The sequence below is a fragment of the Odontomachus brunneus genome, unplaced genomic scaffold, assembly GCF_010583005.1.
Source record: "Odontomachus brunneus isolate Ranch 3 - 2012 unplaced genomic scaffold, Obru_v1 Obru_scaffold_004, whole genome shotgun sequence".
Lineage (NCBI taxonomy): Eukaryota > Metazoa > Arthropoda > Insecta > Hymenoptera > Formicidae > Odontomachus > Odontomachus brunneus.
This window is the reverse complement of record NW_022639454.1, coordinates 2,609,106-2,624,245: the sequence shown is the minus strand read 5'-3', so window position 1 is coordinate 2,624,245 and position 15,140 is coordinate 2,609,106. Positions and strand designations below refer to the sequence as shown.

The window sequence follows — 15,140 nt, the reverse complement described above, 5'->3', positions numbered from 1 at the left end:
GTTTTTTTCTCGGTGTATCGAAGCTGCTCGAACGAAGAGATCGCTTCTCCCTCATTAAACGCGACTCATTCGCAGCGCAATCCCGATCATTTCGCAACGCCGTCCCGACGACAACGAATTCCGCCAAACAGCCGATCGTTCGTTATACGGGAGTAAAGTCGTAATTAAGTAGCCCGCGGGTGTCCATTTTTTCTTTCCTTTTTTTTTTTAAGTAAGACGTCGGAGGAGAGCCGTCGTGTGCAGCCACGGACCCATCCCTGGCAGCGTAACGTGAGGCATCACCGTAATTTCATTCAGGCTGCCCGCGAGCGGGCGGGCGGGTCGCAAACAATGTCTGTCGGGGAATTATTGGTCTGTCATAATTTAATGGTAGGCTACCGAGTGCTGCAGCAGCCGCAACGGGTTGCGGCGATCTCGCGAGAGCAACCTCGCGCCGCTTCCATCGTGGCGAATTGCGCGCGGGTGACGTAACATCCACTCGGAAGAAACCGTGACGTCGGCCGTAAGAAATTGCACGGGCTTATTTATTAATCGGCCCTTTCGACCGTCTCGTTCGCCTCATTCCCCTCGTCCCTCCTCCTCCTCCTGCCCTCGTTATTTTCTCTTTTTTTTTTTTTTTTTTACATTTATCGAGAGTACACATCACGGCTTACGGAGTAAGCTGGCAAGCTTCAACGCAAAAGATCCAAGCGGTAATTATAACGGAATTAAGTCTTAATCAACGTGCTAATTTAGTATTATATATCTCACGTTGCTCGAGCAGAAAGCCCGCAAGAATTCGCCTTTGAAAGCTGGCTTACATCGACCTAGAATCCTCATTGCCCGAAAAAAAGTAGCAAAAAATCGAAAAATATATACGCCACAACTTGGAACATTTTAAGCGCTTTCAAGAGCGACAAGCAGTTTTGATTTTAAGAGAATTCGACGAACTTTTTCAGTAGTCTCCAATCGGAGATACACCTCGCAGGATGTGAGTTTGCAATTCAAATGCTTTTTTTCAGCTGCTTAATACTCGAGCCACGACCTTAAATCTCTCCGGCGCTCCGGAATAATTTGCACGATCGCAATTATAAGCGAGACTAATGAGGCCGAGGCATGCTGGCAAGCTCTCCGGTAGGCGGAAATAATGTTCGATTAAAAATTCGCAGGTGCTCCATGATACAGCGCGATGCTGAATTTCGCGCGATCAAACATCGCTCCTTGCGTAACACTTGTGTGAAATATAATTTCACTAATTATTTATATAATAATTATCCTTTCATGTCGTCGCGCGCGGTTCCGCGTTCTCGACATCGCGATTTCCGTTATTACGGCAGTCAAACACTGTTTCGCTTAGCGATGCTCCGAGATTTATCGTCATTTTCAGCTTATCTCACGTTATAAATCTTCATCATTGTACCAAATCATTTTGCAGTACACACAAATGTTCCACGTCATGGATACCCGAATATTCCCTAGATCGAGAGTTATGGGATTTTCAGCTTTATGCGCGTACAAATAAGATTAAAATCGTTATAATTAACGCCATTATAACCAAATTAACGATTATCCTTTTAATCAAAGTTGCTTAAACGATCTTTAATCTCAAGTAGTATGTATATTGAAAATCGTATATATAATCTTCAATTTAGTAAGTTACAAAATATCTCAGAAATTTCTTTCACAGAGATCCAACTTTAGATCGGTACCGCGAAATATCTGGTCCACTTTGTGGACGATCAGGTATGAGTCTTTTCGAAACGCGAGTCTTTCTACAACGGCATTGTCTCCGGCGGGGTCTCAGGCACAAGAGCGAACGCCATTTCGTCTCACGTTTTCGCTGGAGTTAACGAGTGGTCGCGCGACTAATCGAGAGAAATCACGCGGGTATCCCAAGAATGACACTCACTTTGCGCGGTTCTCAACGTACGCGTCGCGAGGAGATCGACTTTATCCCACACTAATTAGTAGATATGACTCGTCGCAGTCGTGGCTGGGGCCTTTCCGAAGGCTGCGTGGAAGCCCGCGGTGCGGCCTTTGCTCGTTCTCCGCTCTGGGAGAAGGGGACCAACATGCCGCGAATACATGCGCCGCAGCGCGAAGAGGGATGCTGCGTATTTTTTGCGAGACCTTTGTCTTGTATCGTATAATAGCGCGGCTTGCATTACATCCGTCTCGTGTTACACACATGCCCTCCAGGTTTAAGTGACGAGACGAACCGCCGATGACCTGCGACTACGAAAACTCGCAGATTTTCTCTCTTGTCTCGTCAAGCGCGAAGAAACGGAAAACAATTGAAACCGAAATCTGCTTTGTTGCACTCTCGAGTCAGCATTTGGTCTCGAACATTTGGTCGCTTTAAAAGTCGGTTCAGACAACTGAGAACAATTGATTTCGTAGAAATCTTCTGCACAAATCTTTCTGTCCCTACAACCGAGTCTGGTCCCCAAATAAGAACAGAAAATCAGAATTGATCTTTTTTTTTCTCAGAAACATATGTATCGTAACGACTCCTTTATATTTGCAGGAACGAGTGCAAGCGAAGGATCCGCCTGCCCATTACTTAGCGAAATTGCGTACCTACCTGGATCCCAAAGCATCACGAAGCCATCGAGTATGTTACTTTATTTTATTAGTATCATTATTTTTCTAAGTTTCTTTCTGAATATCGTGATACGTTTCGATCACGCGTATTCGATTTGTTATATTCCACGAGAGAAAATTCATTTTCTTTAAATACATAAGAAACATCACTGTTCGTACATTTAACGTCACACATGTTTAATTTTCACGTCGCATCGAAAAAATATCAAATTGTACGAGATCATCGACCGGTCAAATTTTCAACGTTAAATATACAGCGAAAATTGCATCCGTTCCCAGATTGCTGTAAGTCAATTTTGTGCCGCGCAAATTTTCTTCCATCTTTCATTTGATTTCGTAATATTAATTGCAATACCTTGTTACGTAGTCGTCTGCAAGGAGTTTCATCAGACGGATACTAATGATTACACAGTCGTATCGTTTCCTTACATTCTTCCAGAAAAGAAAAATGGTTGGGGAATCCACGTCTACCCAAGTACTGCGAGACTTAGAAATATCCCTACGTACAAATCACATTGAGTAAGAGAATTCAATAATTATTATTGCTATTTTATCTCGACAACATACACGATGAGCGTTTCAGTCGCACCGTTTTAAACATTTTGTCAAAAATCGCGCGCACAATAAGGAAAATCACATAGATGATATACACAAAAAAATGATTGTTTTAACCAGAAAATAGTATAGCATAGCTTTTATTTCTGGCTGCAGTAACCAATTCTTGGTTACGTTGCAACATCATACATTAGCCCTGCGATTCATTGCCTGAAAAAATGCATTTTTTAGGCAACGAATCGATAGATCAGCGCAATCAAGAATTGAAATCAAAAAGAAAACTATATTTTGCAAATTTCTTGGTTGACACAAAAAAAAAACTACTCTTTTTCTTAAATTACTCTTTTTTTCTTTTCTAAAGTAAAATTCAACCAGAATTTATAAACGCTTTAATCTCTTAGTATTTCTAACCACGCTAAAAGAAAAATATTTAGAGCAAAGCGTTTTCTTCAACTTTGCCGTCCATAAATTATACAGTCGTGTCGATCGTTAATCGTAATTATATAAGTGATTGTGTCGATTAATTATATGTGAAAGTAATTCGTGCACTTCGAGATTTTTGCTTATTCGCGATATCAAGACCTTTCGAAAGCCTGTATTCTGAGCTGAACAGTGTTGTAGATGGGTGAGAGAGTTCTTGGACGAAGAAAATCAAGGCTTGGATGCTTTGATAGACTATCTCAGCTTCAGGCTATTGATGATGCGGCATGAGCAACGGCTCTTGGAATCTCATACGAGTTCCGAGGAAAAATTACAAACCGGTAAGAAGCCGATTAGAGAGGACCAAAAAGTAGAAACGGACCCTCTCCACTATCGGTCATTAGATAATTATAATAAATTAGATGTGCGCTAACCTGTTAGAGATGACAACGCGTACGATACTTTTAGCCGCGACTAATTGTGGAGTAAGGACAAATATAATTACGAGAAATCAAATTTCGCGTCCATCCATGATCGCTTAATTCTTTCAATCGCGTCGTGGAAATAATCCAAAAGTGATGCTATATCTGTCTTTTTATTGGAAATATCTTGGAATAAAAAGATTCCTCTTCGAATAGGCAGACGTGTAATTAATTATTGCAAATTATCTCGTATGTGAAAATTAAGACGCGTCGCAAGATGATACGCGATTGGACTTACTTGTATTATCATTATTTCACGATTATCTCATCTTCGAGGAGTGACTTTTTGAAGATAAAGAGATAATTGATTGTAATGTATTGATACGCAGGTAGCACAGGTGGTGGTGATACCTCGACGTTGAATAACGGATGCCTGAGGCCGCCACTTCACGAACTCAAAGACAGCCCCGGTGTCAAGAGAAGATCCAGACACGTGGCGCGCCTAAATATGGGCGAAGCTAAGGATGATATTCATGTTTGCATACTCTGCATGCGTGCCATCATGAATAATAAGGTGAGAATCTGACGCGTTTTTCCAAGCTTGATCCTGCATTTTCGAGAAGCGCACAAGAAGGCGGTCGAATCCAAAATTACGAACTACTGCGCGATAAAATCGCGCTGTGATATTGTATGAATGATTTTTTAATAAGTTATTTTTTTTTTACTTAATTTATATAATTTAAAAATCAACATTCGTGAAGAGAGTTCTGGATACGAAGTTTCCAGCGAAAAAAACTTTTGGATTCACGTTTCCTCGCTTCTCGAGTACGTTTTCTTTCTTTATGAAAATATCTACGGTTAAAAAATATGCACGTGAAACGTCATACTCGACTTTACACGGCTACACACACATTGACTCATTGACTCATTGACTCATTGTTACGTCGATCTTTCGCAGTACGGATTTAACATGGTTATCCAACACAGAGAAGCTATCAACTGCATCGCATTGAGCTTAATCCATAAAAGTCTAAGGTGAGTCACGTATTGTCTATTGTCTATTATTGTCCGCGTTTGTGTCTTGCCGAGCCGATAGCCACGGCAACGCGCGAAATAGCATTTCCGACGCGCGCGCGCGCGCCGCCAATTTTTAGTTGTTTACTTTATATTCGCATCGACGCAAGCTCTTACTTAACTGTTGCCCGACAAGCTACTCTAAGCGAAGAATTTTATGTGTCAACGGCGTTATATTGATGTCTTGCCAGTTTCCTGATTCTTACACGCACAATGTGCCGCGACACTACAATAGACTACATTGTTTCTTTTCCTGTTTTCAGAACGAAAGCTCTCGTGCTGGAGTTGCTCGCCGCGATCTGTCTGGTGAAGGGTGGCCATGAGATCATTCTGTCGGCGTTCGACAACTTTAAAGAAGTCTGCTGCGAGAGGAGAAGATTCACGACGCTCATGGCGTATTTCACTCAATATGACAGCTTCCACATAGAATTCATGGTCGCTTGTATGCAATTCGTCAATATCGTCGTACATTCCGTCGAGGATATGAACTTCAGGGTGCATCTGCAATACGAATTCACGAAGCTCGGGTTAGACGAATATCTCGAGAAACTTAGGCATACGGAGAGCGAAGATTTACAGGTCGGTCAAGTTTAGTCGAAAATTTCCACGCTGAACATTTCAAGATAAGAATCTCTTGACTTAATCTTAATGAAATATTTTATTTGGTTTTCATATTAAAATTTTTCCAGAAAAAATACGTGATACACATATATAATATATCGCGAAATATAAAATCGTTTCATTCATTCATGCGATAAGTTACTCTTTTCTTTGCGTTTTTAATTCAGAAAAGCGTATTTTATGTAAATTTGACACGACATTGTTGAACATTATTTCCATTAAAAGCATTAGAAGTAATATTTTGCATAAATTCTCATAAATTATCCTCTTTGCAGGTTCAGATCTCTGCTTACCTAGATAACGTGTTTGACGTAGCTGCCTTGATGGAGGACAGCGAAACTAAGACTGCAGCGTTAGAAAAAGTAGCGGAATTAGAGGACGAACTTGGCCATGTAAGCGACATATTGCATCTTCTAACTTGACTCTTTTCGTGTTACCGCGTGAGAAGTGTACGCGAAGTAAAAGTAGACCGAGATCCACTTTACATACTTGAGAAATACATCGTCGTCAAACTACGGACTCGCTCCACTTTTACTCGAAAACTCATATATTAAATAGATGAATACAATTACGTTACATTATTTTGTAGGCGCACGACCGAATGGCAGAGTTGGATAGGGAGTCGTTGGCGAAACTGGCGGAATTGGAAACAGAATTGGGCGCGTTGAAAGTAGAATACGCCGACGCCTTGGAAGCGCGTAGGCTAGTGGAGGAGGAACTCACGGCTCTAAAACGACAGAGGCAGGATTCCGCCCGGAGGCAAAGTGTTTTGGAGAACAAGATCATCGAATTGGAGACTCTCACGGGTACCCTCACGAAAGGCTCTTCAGGTAAACTGTCTGTGGTAGCTGATTTACGGTATCAATGAAGAAGATATCGTGACTTAGTCGTTACGTGTTTTTTACTCAACGCTTTTCAATGTTATTTTACTAGTACGTCTCTCAAGAAATGTGACATTCTCTCTTTTTCTCTGATTTTAATTTTTTTTTAATTGGTTAACAATGTCTTAATTTCTTAGTTTAATCAATAGACAAGAAATTTTGCGAGGAAAACAGAGGTACAAGTAATTTTTTTATTTTTAACTAAAAAGATTTTCGTAATTAACGATACTCTTAGTGTAGTTGAAGTTGTTTGCGTAATAATCGATGGCAAGTCGAGGTCTCACGGAGGTCTGACGATGTTTCAGTCGCTAGTCTACGGAACGGAACCGCGACGAGTCCTCTGAACAATTCGGACAGCGTGACGTCTCCACCGTTCATGTCAACGCCGTCGCCAGATCATGCACCTCCACCGGCCCCGGCGCCGCCGCCACCTCCTCCACCGCCGTGTCCACCGCCGCCTCCTATGGCACCCCTCTCACCCGGAGATCACAAGTTACCGCCGCCTGTCCCAATACCTCCGCCACCCGCTGGCATGATGCAAGCACCCGATGGAGCGATGACTATTAAACGAAAAGTATGTATTTCGTTAATCCTACTTCTTCACCGTTGTGAAATAAGATGTCGGCAATATGGATCTAAAATTTAGATTGAGTTGAGCAATTGAGATTGCTCAATAAATGGACAACACGTAATCTCTCGGTGATGATATTAATAAACAGCGTCGAGTCGTTAATAAATAGCAATTGTTCATTTTAATTATCATTCAAACAGAAAAGTAACAAAGTTTTATTTTAAAGGATATTTTAAGGATTTACACACATGTGTTGTTTTGTCTATATATATTTGAAGATTTCAATTGCTCCCAAGATCACTGATTTCTAACCAATTGTATTTCCATTCCACAAGGTCCAAACAAAGTACAAACTTCCTACGCTTAATTGGATCGCTCTGAAACCAAATCAAGTGCGGGGTACTATCTTCAATGAATTAGACGACGATCGTCTACATAACTACATCGACTTCTCCGACTTCGAAGAGCGATTTAAGATTGGTATGAGCGGACACGTGGCGAACGGTAACAACGAGATCGACGGGCTCCAGAGCTTTCCCAGTAAACGATTTAAAAAACCGGAGAACGTATCGCTTTTGGAGCACACGAGACTACGAAATATCGGTAAAGGTTTAGTTTCTATGAGATATCAGCTTCGTTGACGTAAAACGCCGGAAGATAATCGTGATCTTTGCATTCTTCTTAGCTATATCGCGCCGAAAGATGGAAATGCCAGTCGAGAAAGTGATAATGGCGGTGAATGCCCTCGACTTGAAGGTCCTTTCGCTCGAAAATGTGGAATTGTTACAACGTATGGTACCTACGGACCAAGAGGTATGCTTGTCCTTACTCGATTCTAAGTGTACAATTATACTATCTTCTTCAATCGCCTTTTAAAGACTAATAAGCGATATACACTTCTTCAGATAAAGGCTTACCGCGAGTACATCATAGAGAAGAAGAACGTCAACTTGTTGACAGAGGAAGATAAGTTTTTGATGCAACTCGGTAAGGTAGAAAGGATATCTACCAAATTGTCAATTATGAATTACATTGGGAACTTTTTCGACAATTTACACCTCATTACGCCACAAATACATGCTGTGATATCTGCGTCCAGTTCGGTTAAGAGTTCAAAGAAGTTAAGAGCAGTATTAGAAATCATTCTTGCCTTCGGAAACTATCTGAACAGTAGCAAACGAGGCCCCGCGTACGGCTTCAAATTACAAAGCTTAGATACATTATTGGATACGAAATCGACAGATAAAAGGATGTGCCTTTTGCATTATATCGTCGCCACCATACGCGTCAAATTTCCGGAACTTATTAATTTCGAATCGGAATTGATGTACATCGACAAAGCAGCAACAGGTATATTATTATTATCTTATTAAATATTTATATAAGATTGTATGTTATATCTTACGTTTTTTTATTATATGACATTCACATGTATTTTGTATTTATGAATTTTATTCATGAGTATTCATATGAGTATTCAATTTGCATCTTTATCGTAATATTATTAATATATATGAACTATATTATAATTGCAGTGTCACTGGAGAATATAACAACCGATGTTCACGAGCTCGAGAAAGGAATGGACCTCGTGCGAAAAGAATTCGAGTTGCGCGGCAAGGAGAAGCACAACACGGTATTGCGCGACTTCCTAAACAACTCCGAAGAAAAGTTGCGCCGTTTGAAGCTTGATGCACGCACTGCCGGCGAAGCGTTCCGAGAATGTGTCGAATTCTTCGGGGAAAGCCCGAGGCAGGCTGATGCTAACACTTTCTTCTCTCTCCTTGTTAGATTCGCGAGAGCATTCAAGGTGCGTTTTTACATTCTCTCAATGAGATATCTTCATTGTATATATTCCATAACAAAATGATGTTTTTAAAACAGTACGATTAAACGTACGTTTAAAACACAAAGTACGTTTTTAAAACACAGTAAATTAAGTAAAACAATAGGTTTATTTTTTCTTTTGAGTATACTATTACTACGTCGAAATATTCCTTTTCCCTCTGATACACGATTATTATATTTATTTCACTAAAGGAAGAAAGTGCAATCTAGTTCAGCTAAAAAGAACAGACTTAAAATGTATCGCTCACTTTGCAGGCTGCGGATCAAGAAAATGAACAGCGTCGTAGATTAGAGGCTGCTGCTGCGGAAGCTTTGAACGCGTCGGAGGAAGTTATAAAACGTAATAAATTAAATCAGAAGAAGCAACAGGTATGTCGCACTGCTCTTCGCGCTCTACACGCGTGAGCATTCGTATCGCGATTTGACGAGTGAGATTTGGAGCGAGCTCTCGTGTTTTTCTTACAATGTTCATATATCCAGCATGCTGTGCTTAAGATATACCGATTTAGAGACGTTTCGTTTTTTAACGCGTGCACATTTTTCTGCGCGATTTCTCTGAACGCGTTTATTATATATAACTGCAAATTCATATTACTTGCGCATTACCTTTACTTTCTGGCGTAAAGGATATTTTGCAAAGCGTCAAGTATATATTGACAATTGTGTTCTGAATTAGTTTCATTAACGTTATACGATTTTGTGGCAAATCGTTTATTATTTCGCGCACGTTAAACTCATTGAGATTTTGACGAAGGAAATTCGAGATTTGACAATGCTATCCTCCTACTAAACTTCATCTCTACTAATACTACTTTATCGTTGTAGCTATAATATTTAGACGCATCAGATTCTTTAAATTCATACATACACATTGCATCATCATCATCATCATCTATTCATATTTCTTTGAACTTCTCTTCTACATCAATGCTGCAAATTCACTTGAAATTAATGTTCTTTACACATCGCGAAAGTAACTTTACGATTGAAACTTATAAGGAAACAGACGAACAGCATCTTTATAAATTGATATTTTCACCTGAATAAAAGTTTGTGATATCCAACTCAATGAATTTACACAAATGTATTATTTCATTTCATGGTATGAATTTGTTTGATAGTTTATGTCACAAAAAACTTATGCTTTCTAAGCTATGCTTACTCTCTTTTTGATTGATTTTATATGTTTGTTGCATGGATATGTTGTTGGTTTTTGTCAAATAAAAACTACATATTATTTTAATAACATGATTATATACTCTAATATACACATTCAAAAACTATCTCGTTGAAAATAATGACAGATTAAAAAGCAAAGAACTTTTCAAATTTTAATTGTGTCACTAATCATGTATTGAATACAGTTTCTTATTGTCGAGATTCTTGTCAGTCTCAATTTATAAACTGTTTTACCGATATATTTTCACAAGTCAATTATACGATATCTTATAATATTTAAATAATGTGAGAAGTAATTGATAAACGTTTATATGTATAAATATAGGAACCATTTCTCTCTTCTTCTGCATGTTGTGAAATGGCATGACATGTTAAAGAGATTATCAACGATTCTGGTTATCTCACGAGTGTCTTTTTAGCGATTCCATTTCTTGAGAGCACCATACATCTCATGAACATCTGTTTTCTTATTTGTTACATATTTATTTGGATTTAAAGTCACCGAAATTTTGCTGTAACACGAACAAGAGTCTGTTACACCGCCATCTTAATGAACTGGAGCTCAGAACGTAACAATGTAGAAACAATTGACAACATGTAAGTCTGTCCTTACTCACTTCCTCCTATTGACATATGGTTTCTAATGTCCATACATACACCGCACTTGACACAGCATATAGATTTAGTTTTTCTTTTTATTACTATCAAAACTTTTTCTTATTATTGTATGTACAATTTGACAAGCCTCTCTTTTTTGTACCTTTTACAAATATATTTGATTCATATGAGGTACACTAAAGCTAAAAGAAACAATTTTATTATAATTTCGTTAATTTGTATCATTTAAACTATCAATTAAATTTATACATAAATTGTATATATTTTTAAACTCTTTAAATAAGTTATTATCTAATTCAAGTAGATATATAAAGTTACTTCGTACAGTTAATTGCTAATAATACTTCTAATGGCATATATATCATTTAATGTCATTGATAAAAGAAGATTGTATTGGCATATACATATTGACATTTTGTTACATTACTAATGCTTCAAAATATGCATTAGCATGTTCTAATTCGCATTGATGTTGCTTGAGAGAATTCTTCTATCATCACTTTTCTTTGCTCTACTGCCATAAAACTTTGTATCATATAACAAAACTATGATCAACGTAATCTACATAAAAATTACTCAAGATTTACTTGACAGATTTCTTATAAACGTTAAAAACCAATTCAGACGCGATTCTCTTCTCTAGTATAATGCATAATTGTTATATTGAAAATTCGATAAGAATATATTATAGTAATATTTTGTTAATAACATATATCTAGACTTTAAATATATTTGATAATACGTTACTCCTATTTTCGTATCACCAGGATGCTGTCATAAATGAACTGAAAAACAAGACACGGTTAGTGCAAGAGAAGAAGCTGTTGCAGCAGGACGAGGTGTATAATGGCGCCCTGGAGGATATTCTTCTCGGTCTCAGGTCCGAACCGTATCGCAGAGCGGATGCTGTGAGGCGTAGCCAACGAAGGCGCATCGATAATCATAGACTCTCACGCACTGCCGAAGAGCTTGAATTATAATTTGCATCTCCACACGTCTACAAAGTGCTTCAATTCTAGAGAAGAAATGCCTTGTAACGATGGACCGCGCAACAATCGACGTTTCATTGTAACTCAGTTTAACGCAGACGCGAACCGTGTCGGCGAAATAATACCAATAAACAATCGGGTACTTTCGAGAGTATTCTAAGAGACACACAGCACACAGTTAAATATGCTACTTATACACTGCGTCACTTTTCCAATTTTTAGAAGCTTTTCTACGTCCGATAATGCTTTGTCACGAGAATACAAATTTAAGAAGAATCGAACGACAATATATTCAGTACGTCCAATTGAACTGGATTTTTCGCGCAGGAGTCATTTAGTGGTGCTGAAAGTTCAATTGTCATGAACTTCGAATTTACACGAGCTTTACAATGTAAAATTTTTGAATGTGTTAATAACTCACGGAGCGACAATAGCGCATAGAGTTACGCTCTTTATTTATGACATACTAATGACCTTTCCACTTATAATGTTTAACGAGAATCTCATAGTTAAAATCATATAATTCCTTTTTCGATCTAGCATAATAATGTATTCTTAATTAATGCATTTCTTTGCATTTCTTTCGATACTGTTCTTTGACATTTTTATTCTAAATTTGCGTGTATATCGATTTAAGCGACATATCACTTTGTTCTGTTCTCATTTTCTGTTCGACACATAAGATATACAAACATGAAATTATTTAAACTTAGTTGTTGTTGATTGTTATACGTATATTAAAGATATTTATAATTTTCATATCAAATGAATACGTTAATTTTGATTAAATTGTTTATATCTCTTATCCTAGATGAATGCTATACAAAGTGAACGAAACGAACGTGTAACCCGTTAGTGTAAGTTTGTCTATGGAATCGATCTAGGGGCAGTCGCAGGTTTTTAAGAAATTTACAACACAGTATCTGTGACATTCCAACGACGTGTAACGAAAGCCAAGAAATTCGTTACATGGGAGTTATATTACAGGTTGTATCCAGCTTGAGAAAGGAACGTCAGCGTTGCATACGAGTCGTAAATAAATGTCTACAATCTTTCGTATCACGATGGTTGCAACGATGTATTTTCTTGCAACACGGAAATAATTAAGGTCGTACGTATATTACAGAAGTGATAATTGACTACGTATAGATATTCCATGTAACTTTACGGTTGAATGTCCGTACGAAGCGTGCAGCCCATTACGCTGCGCGAACGAAAGTGAGATTTACAGTTGCCTCAAATATTTGAGACGTTTTTTCGGAAATGACATTTTTGCGAAATACTTACTACATTCCTCAAACACCTCACACTTTGTCAAGAATACTTATAACGCATTAACACGTAACAATAGCATTTTATACTATAATAATCGACATGTATTAAGCTATGAAACTTACAGAAAAGGACATACAGGAATACATACGAATCAAAAGTTCGAATGCCGATTCTGATAAAAATTATTCTTATTACATAAATTTACAGCAAAAGACTGCAGTTCTACGAGCCTTTCTCTGATTGACGACATATCTCAAGCTTTTCGAAGAATGGAATTATATTTTTACTTTTGTACGTTTTTGATACTAAATACTACTAGGAGAAAGAGAGAAAAGGAAATGTAAATATTCGCTGTAATATATAATATACTTAAGTAATTATAAAATGTAATTACCATCGATTGTAGATGAATTGCCAATGTGATGTTTAGATAAAATATTTTTTGTGTTGTAAGTATTACTTAGCAATATCGTCCATTAGCGATTTGTGACGGAAAAAAGCTACTGTCTCGCAAAACCTTTAGGATTGAAGCATCAACGTGTCTTGTGTATTTTTTTTGCAAAAATGTAAATAATGTGCATTTCGTTATATAAGTTATAAAAATTAGCAATATGCTTTAATTTGTATAAAACCGGATATATAAATGAATAAATATAATAGTACATCTCTCACTACATAGACGTGTTGTCCCATTTATTGTATGAGAAATTAGTAAACATATTTATCGTACATTTGTGATGTGTGTGAGTGTGTGTGTAAGATAATGACTTGTGACGAAAATATATCAATGATCACGAATCATTCATATTTTTCAAAGTTATTTATTGTTCTTATGAATAAACTACATCGTGATAATAATTCGTATAAAATATTTCTATATACAAATGTACAATATACAAAAAGGCACAATATATCTACATTCTTTGTATCATATACAACTAAATGTAAGATACTACAAAGAAAAATTCTGAAATGCATAAATTGTATCTAGCAGAAACAGATGTTACAAGAAACCATTATGAACGATCGTTTTATAATGCAATAATGCTATTGACAAGAGACTTGTATACGTTATTGCGTTTCTGAATTTAACAAATTGCAACGTTTCGTTATTCTTTCGTACATTTTATAATACGTTGCATGTAGACCATTATACAGCTGAAGACTTATATAACATTGCTGCACAACACAAGGTACGTACGTGATTTAAAAGATAACTGTACTGCTACTTATTTCACATATATAGGATGTTCCATTAAGCAATTTAGAATAAATCTTTTCTTAACAGAAATGTCGAGGCACTTATAATTGTCGAACAATTGCAAATATTTAGGAATTTCTGGTAATTTAACTGTAAAAGTAAAAATAAATAACGAATGATAAATGTTGATTTATATTGCAATTCTAAACAGATTCGTAAGTCTCGTAACTTGTTCTCGTAAAATACGTAAAGTAAGAACTTATGAGTAGATTTACAATTCTATGCAATATTATATGTCTTACAATTACTCGTAAATATCTACGATTTCATGTAATTTACGATATTTACAAGTGATTGTACGACATATGATATTGCAATTGTAAATATACTCATAAATTCTTACGAATTTTACGAGGACAAGTTACGAGACTTACGATTCTGCCTAGAATTGCAGTATTAATCTCAGAACTATATTTTAAAAGAAATTTTGTTTAAAATGTTTATACCGGCACAGATATTAAAGAATATTTAATATTGGGATTCAAGTTTTTACAAAAACGTATTTTACTCGAGTGTTCGTCAAGTAATAATCGATTCCACCATTTCTCCACGAAATCGATAAATGTTTATCCGGTTTTAGAACATTCTATATATTAAATAAAGGAGCAATTTACGTTATTGTATTATCGACAATACATGATGATTTTGCATAATGTTCTAAGCATATATTTTATTATATATCGCAAAACTATTAACATTAATGTAAAAAATAAGAAAACACGAATGTTCCATGAATAAATTGGTCTATTTTCTCGAAGTGTTAAACTTTAAACAAAAAAATATACCAGATATATATATATATATATATATATATATATATATATATATATATATATATATATA

General features: G+C 36.8%; 1 protein-coding gene across 3 annotated transcripts in view; it reads left to right on the top strand.

The window, feature by feature from the left end:
* Positions 1–13,710, top strand: part of LOC116847237 (formin-like protein) — a 70,996-nt gene extending 57,286 nt beyond the window's left edge. The window contains exons 3-18 of one of the 3 annotated variants that reach the window (XM_032822040.1): positions 2,507–2,593; positions 2,996–3,102; positions 3,760–3,899; positions 4,370–4,554; positions 4,939–5,015; positions 5,318–5,633; positions 5,951–6,067; positions 6,265–6,505; positions 6,862–7,130; positions 7,463–7,730; positions 7,813–7,940; positions 8,033–8,477; positions 8,663–8,937; positions 9,231–9,344; positions 10,653–10,751; positions 11,540–11,688. In XM_032822040.1, the coding sequence (XP_032677931.1) occupies positions 2,507–2,593; positions 2,996–3,102; positions 3,760–3,899; positions 4,370–4,554; positions 4,939–5,015; positions 5,318–5,633; positions 5,951–6,067; positions 6,265–6,505; positions 6,862–7,130; positions 7,463–7,730; positions 7,813–7,940; positions 8,033–8,477; positions 8,663–8,937; positions 9,231–9,344; positions 10,653–10,727 (2,844 nt within the window). In that variant the 3' untranslated portion in view covers positions 10,728–10,751; positions 11,540–11,688. Of the gene's footprint in view, positions 1–2,506; positions 2,594–2,995; positions 3,103–3,759; positions 3,900–4,369; positions 4,555–4,938; positions 5,016–5,317; positions 5,634–5,950; positions 6,068–6,264; positions 6,506–6,861; positions 7,131–7,462; positions 7,731–7,812; positions 7,941–8,032; positions 8,478–8,662; positions 8,938–9,230; positions 9,345–10,652; positions 10,752–11,539 lie in introns of all 3 variants that reach the window. The other 2 variants (XM_032822023.1, XM_032822030.1) reach the window with 2 other exon arrangements.
* Positions 13,711–15,140: the final 1,430 nt, after the last annotated feature.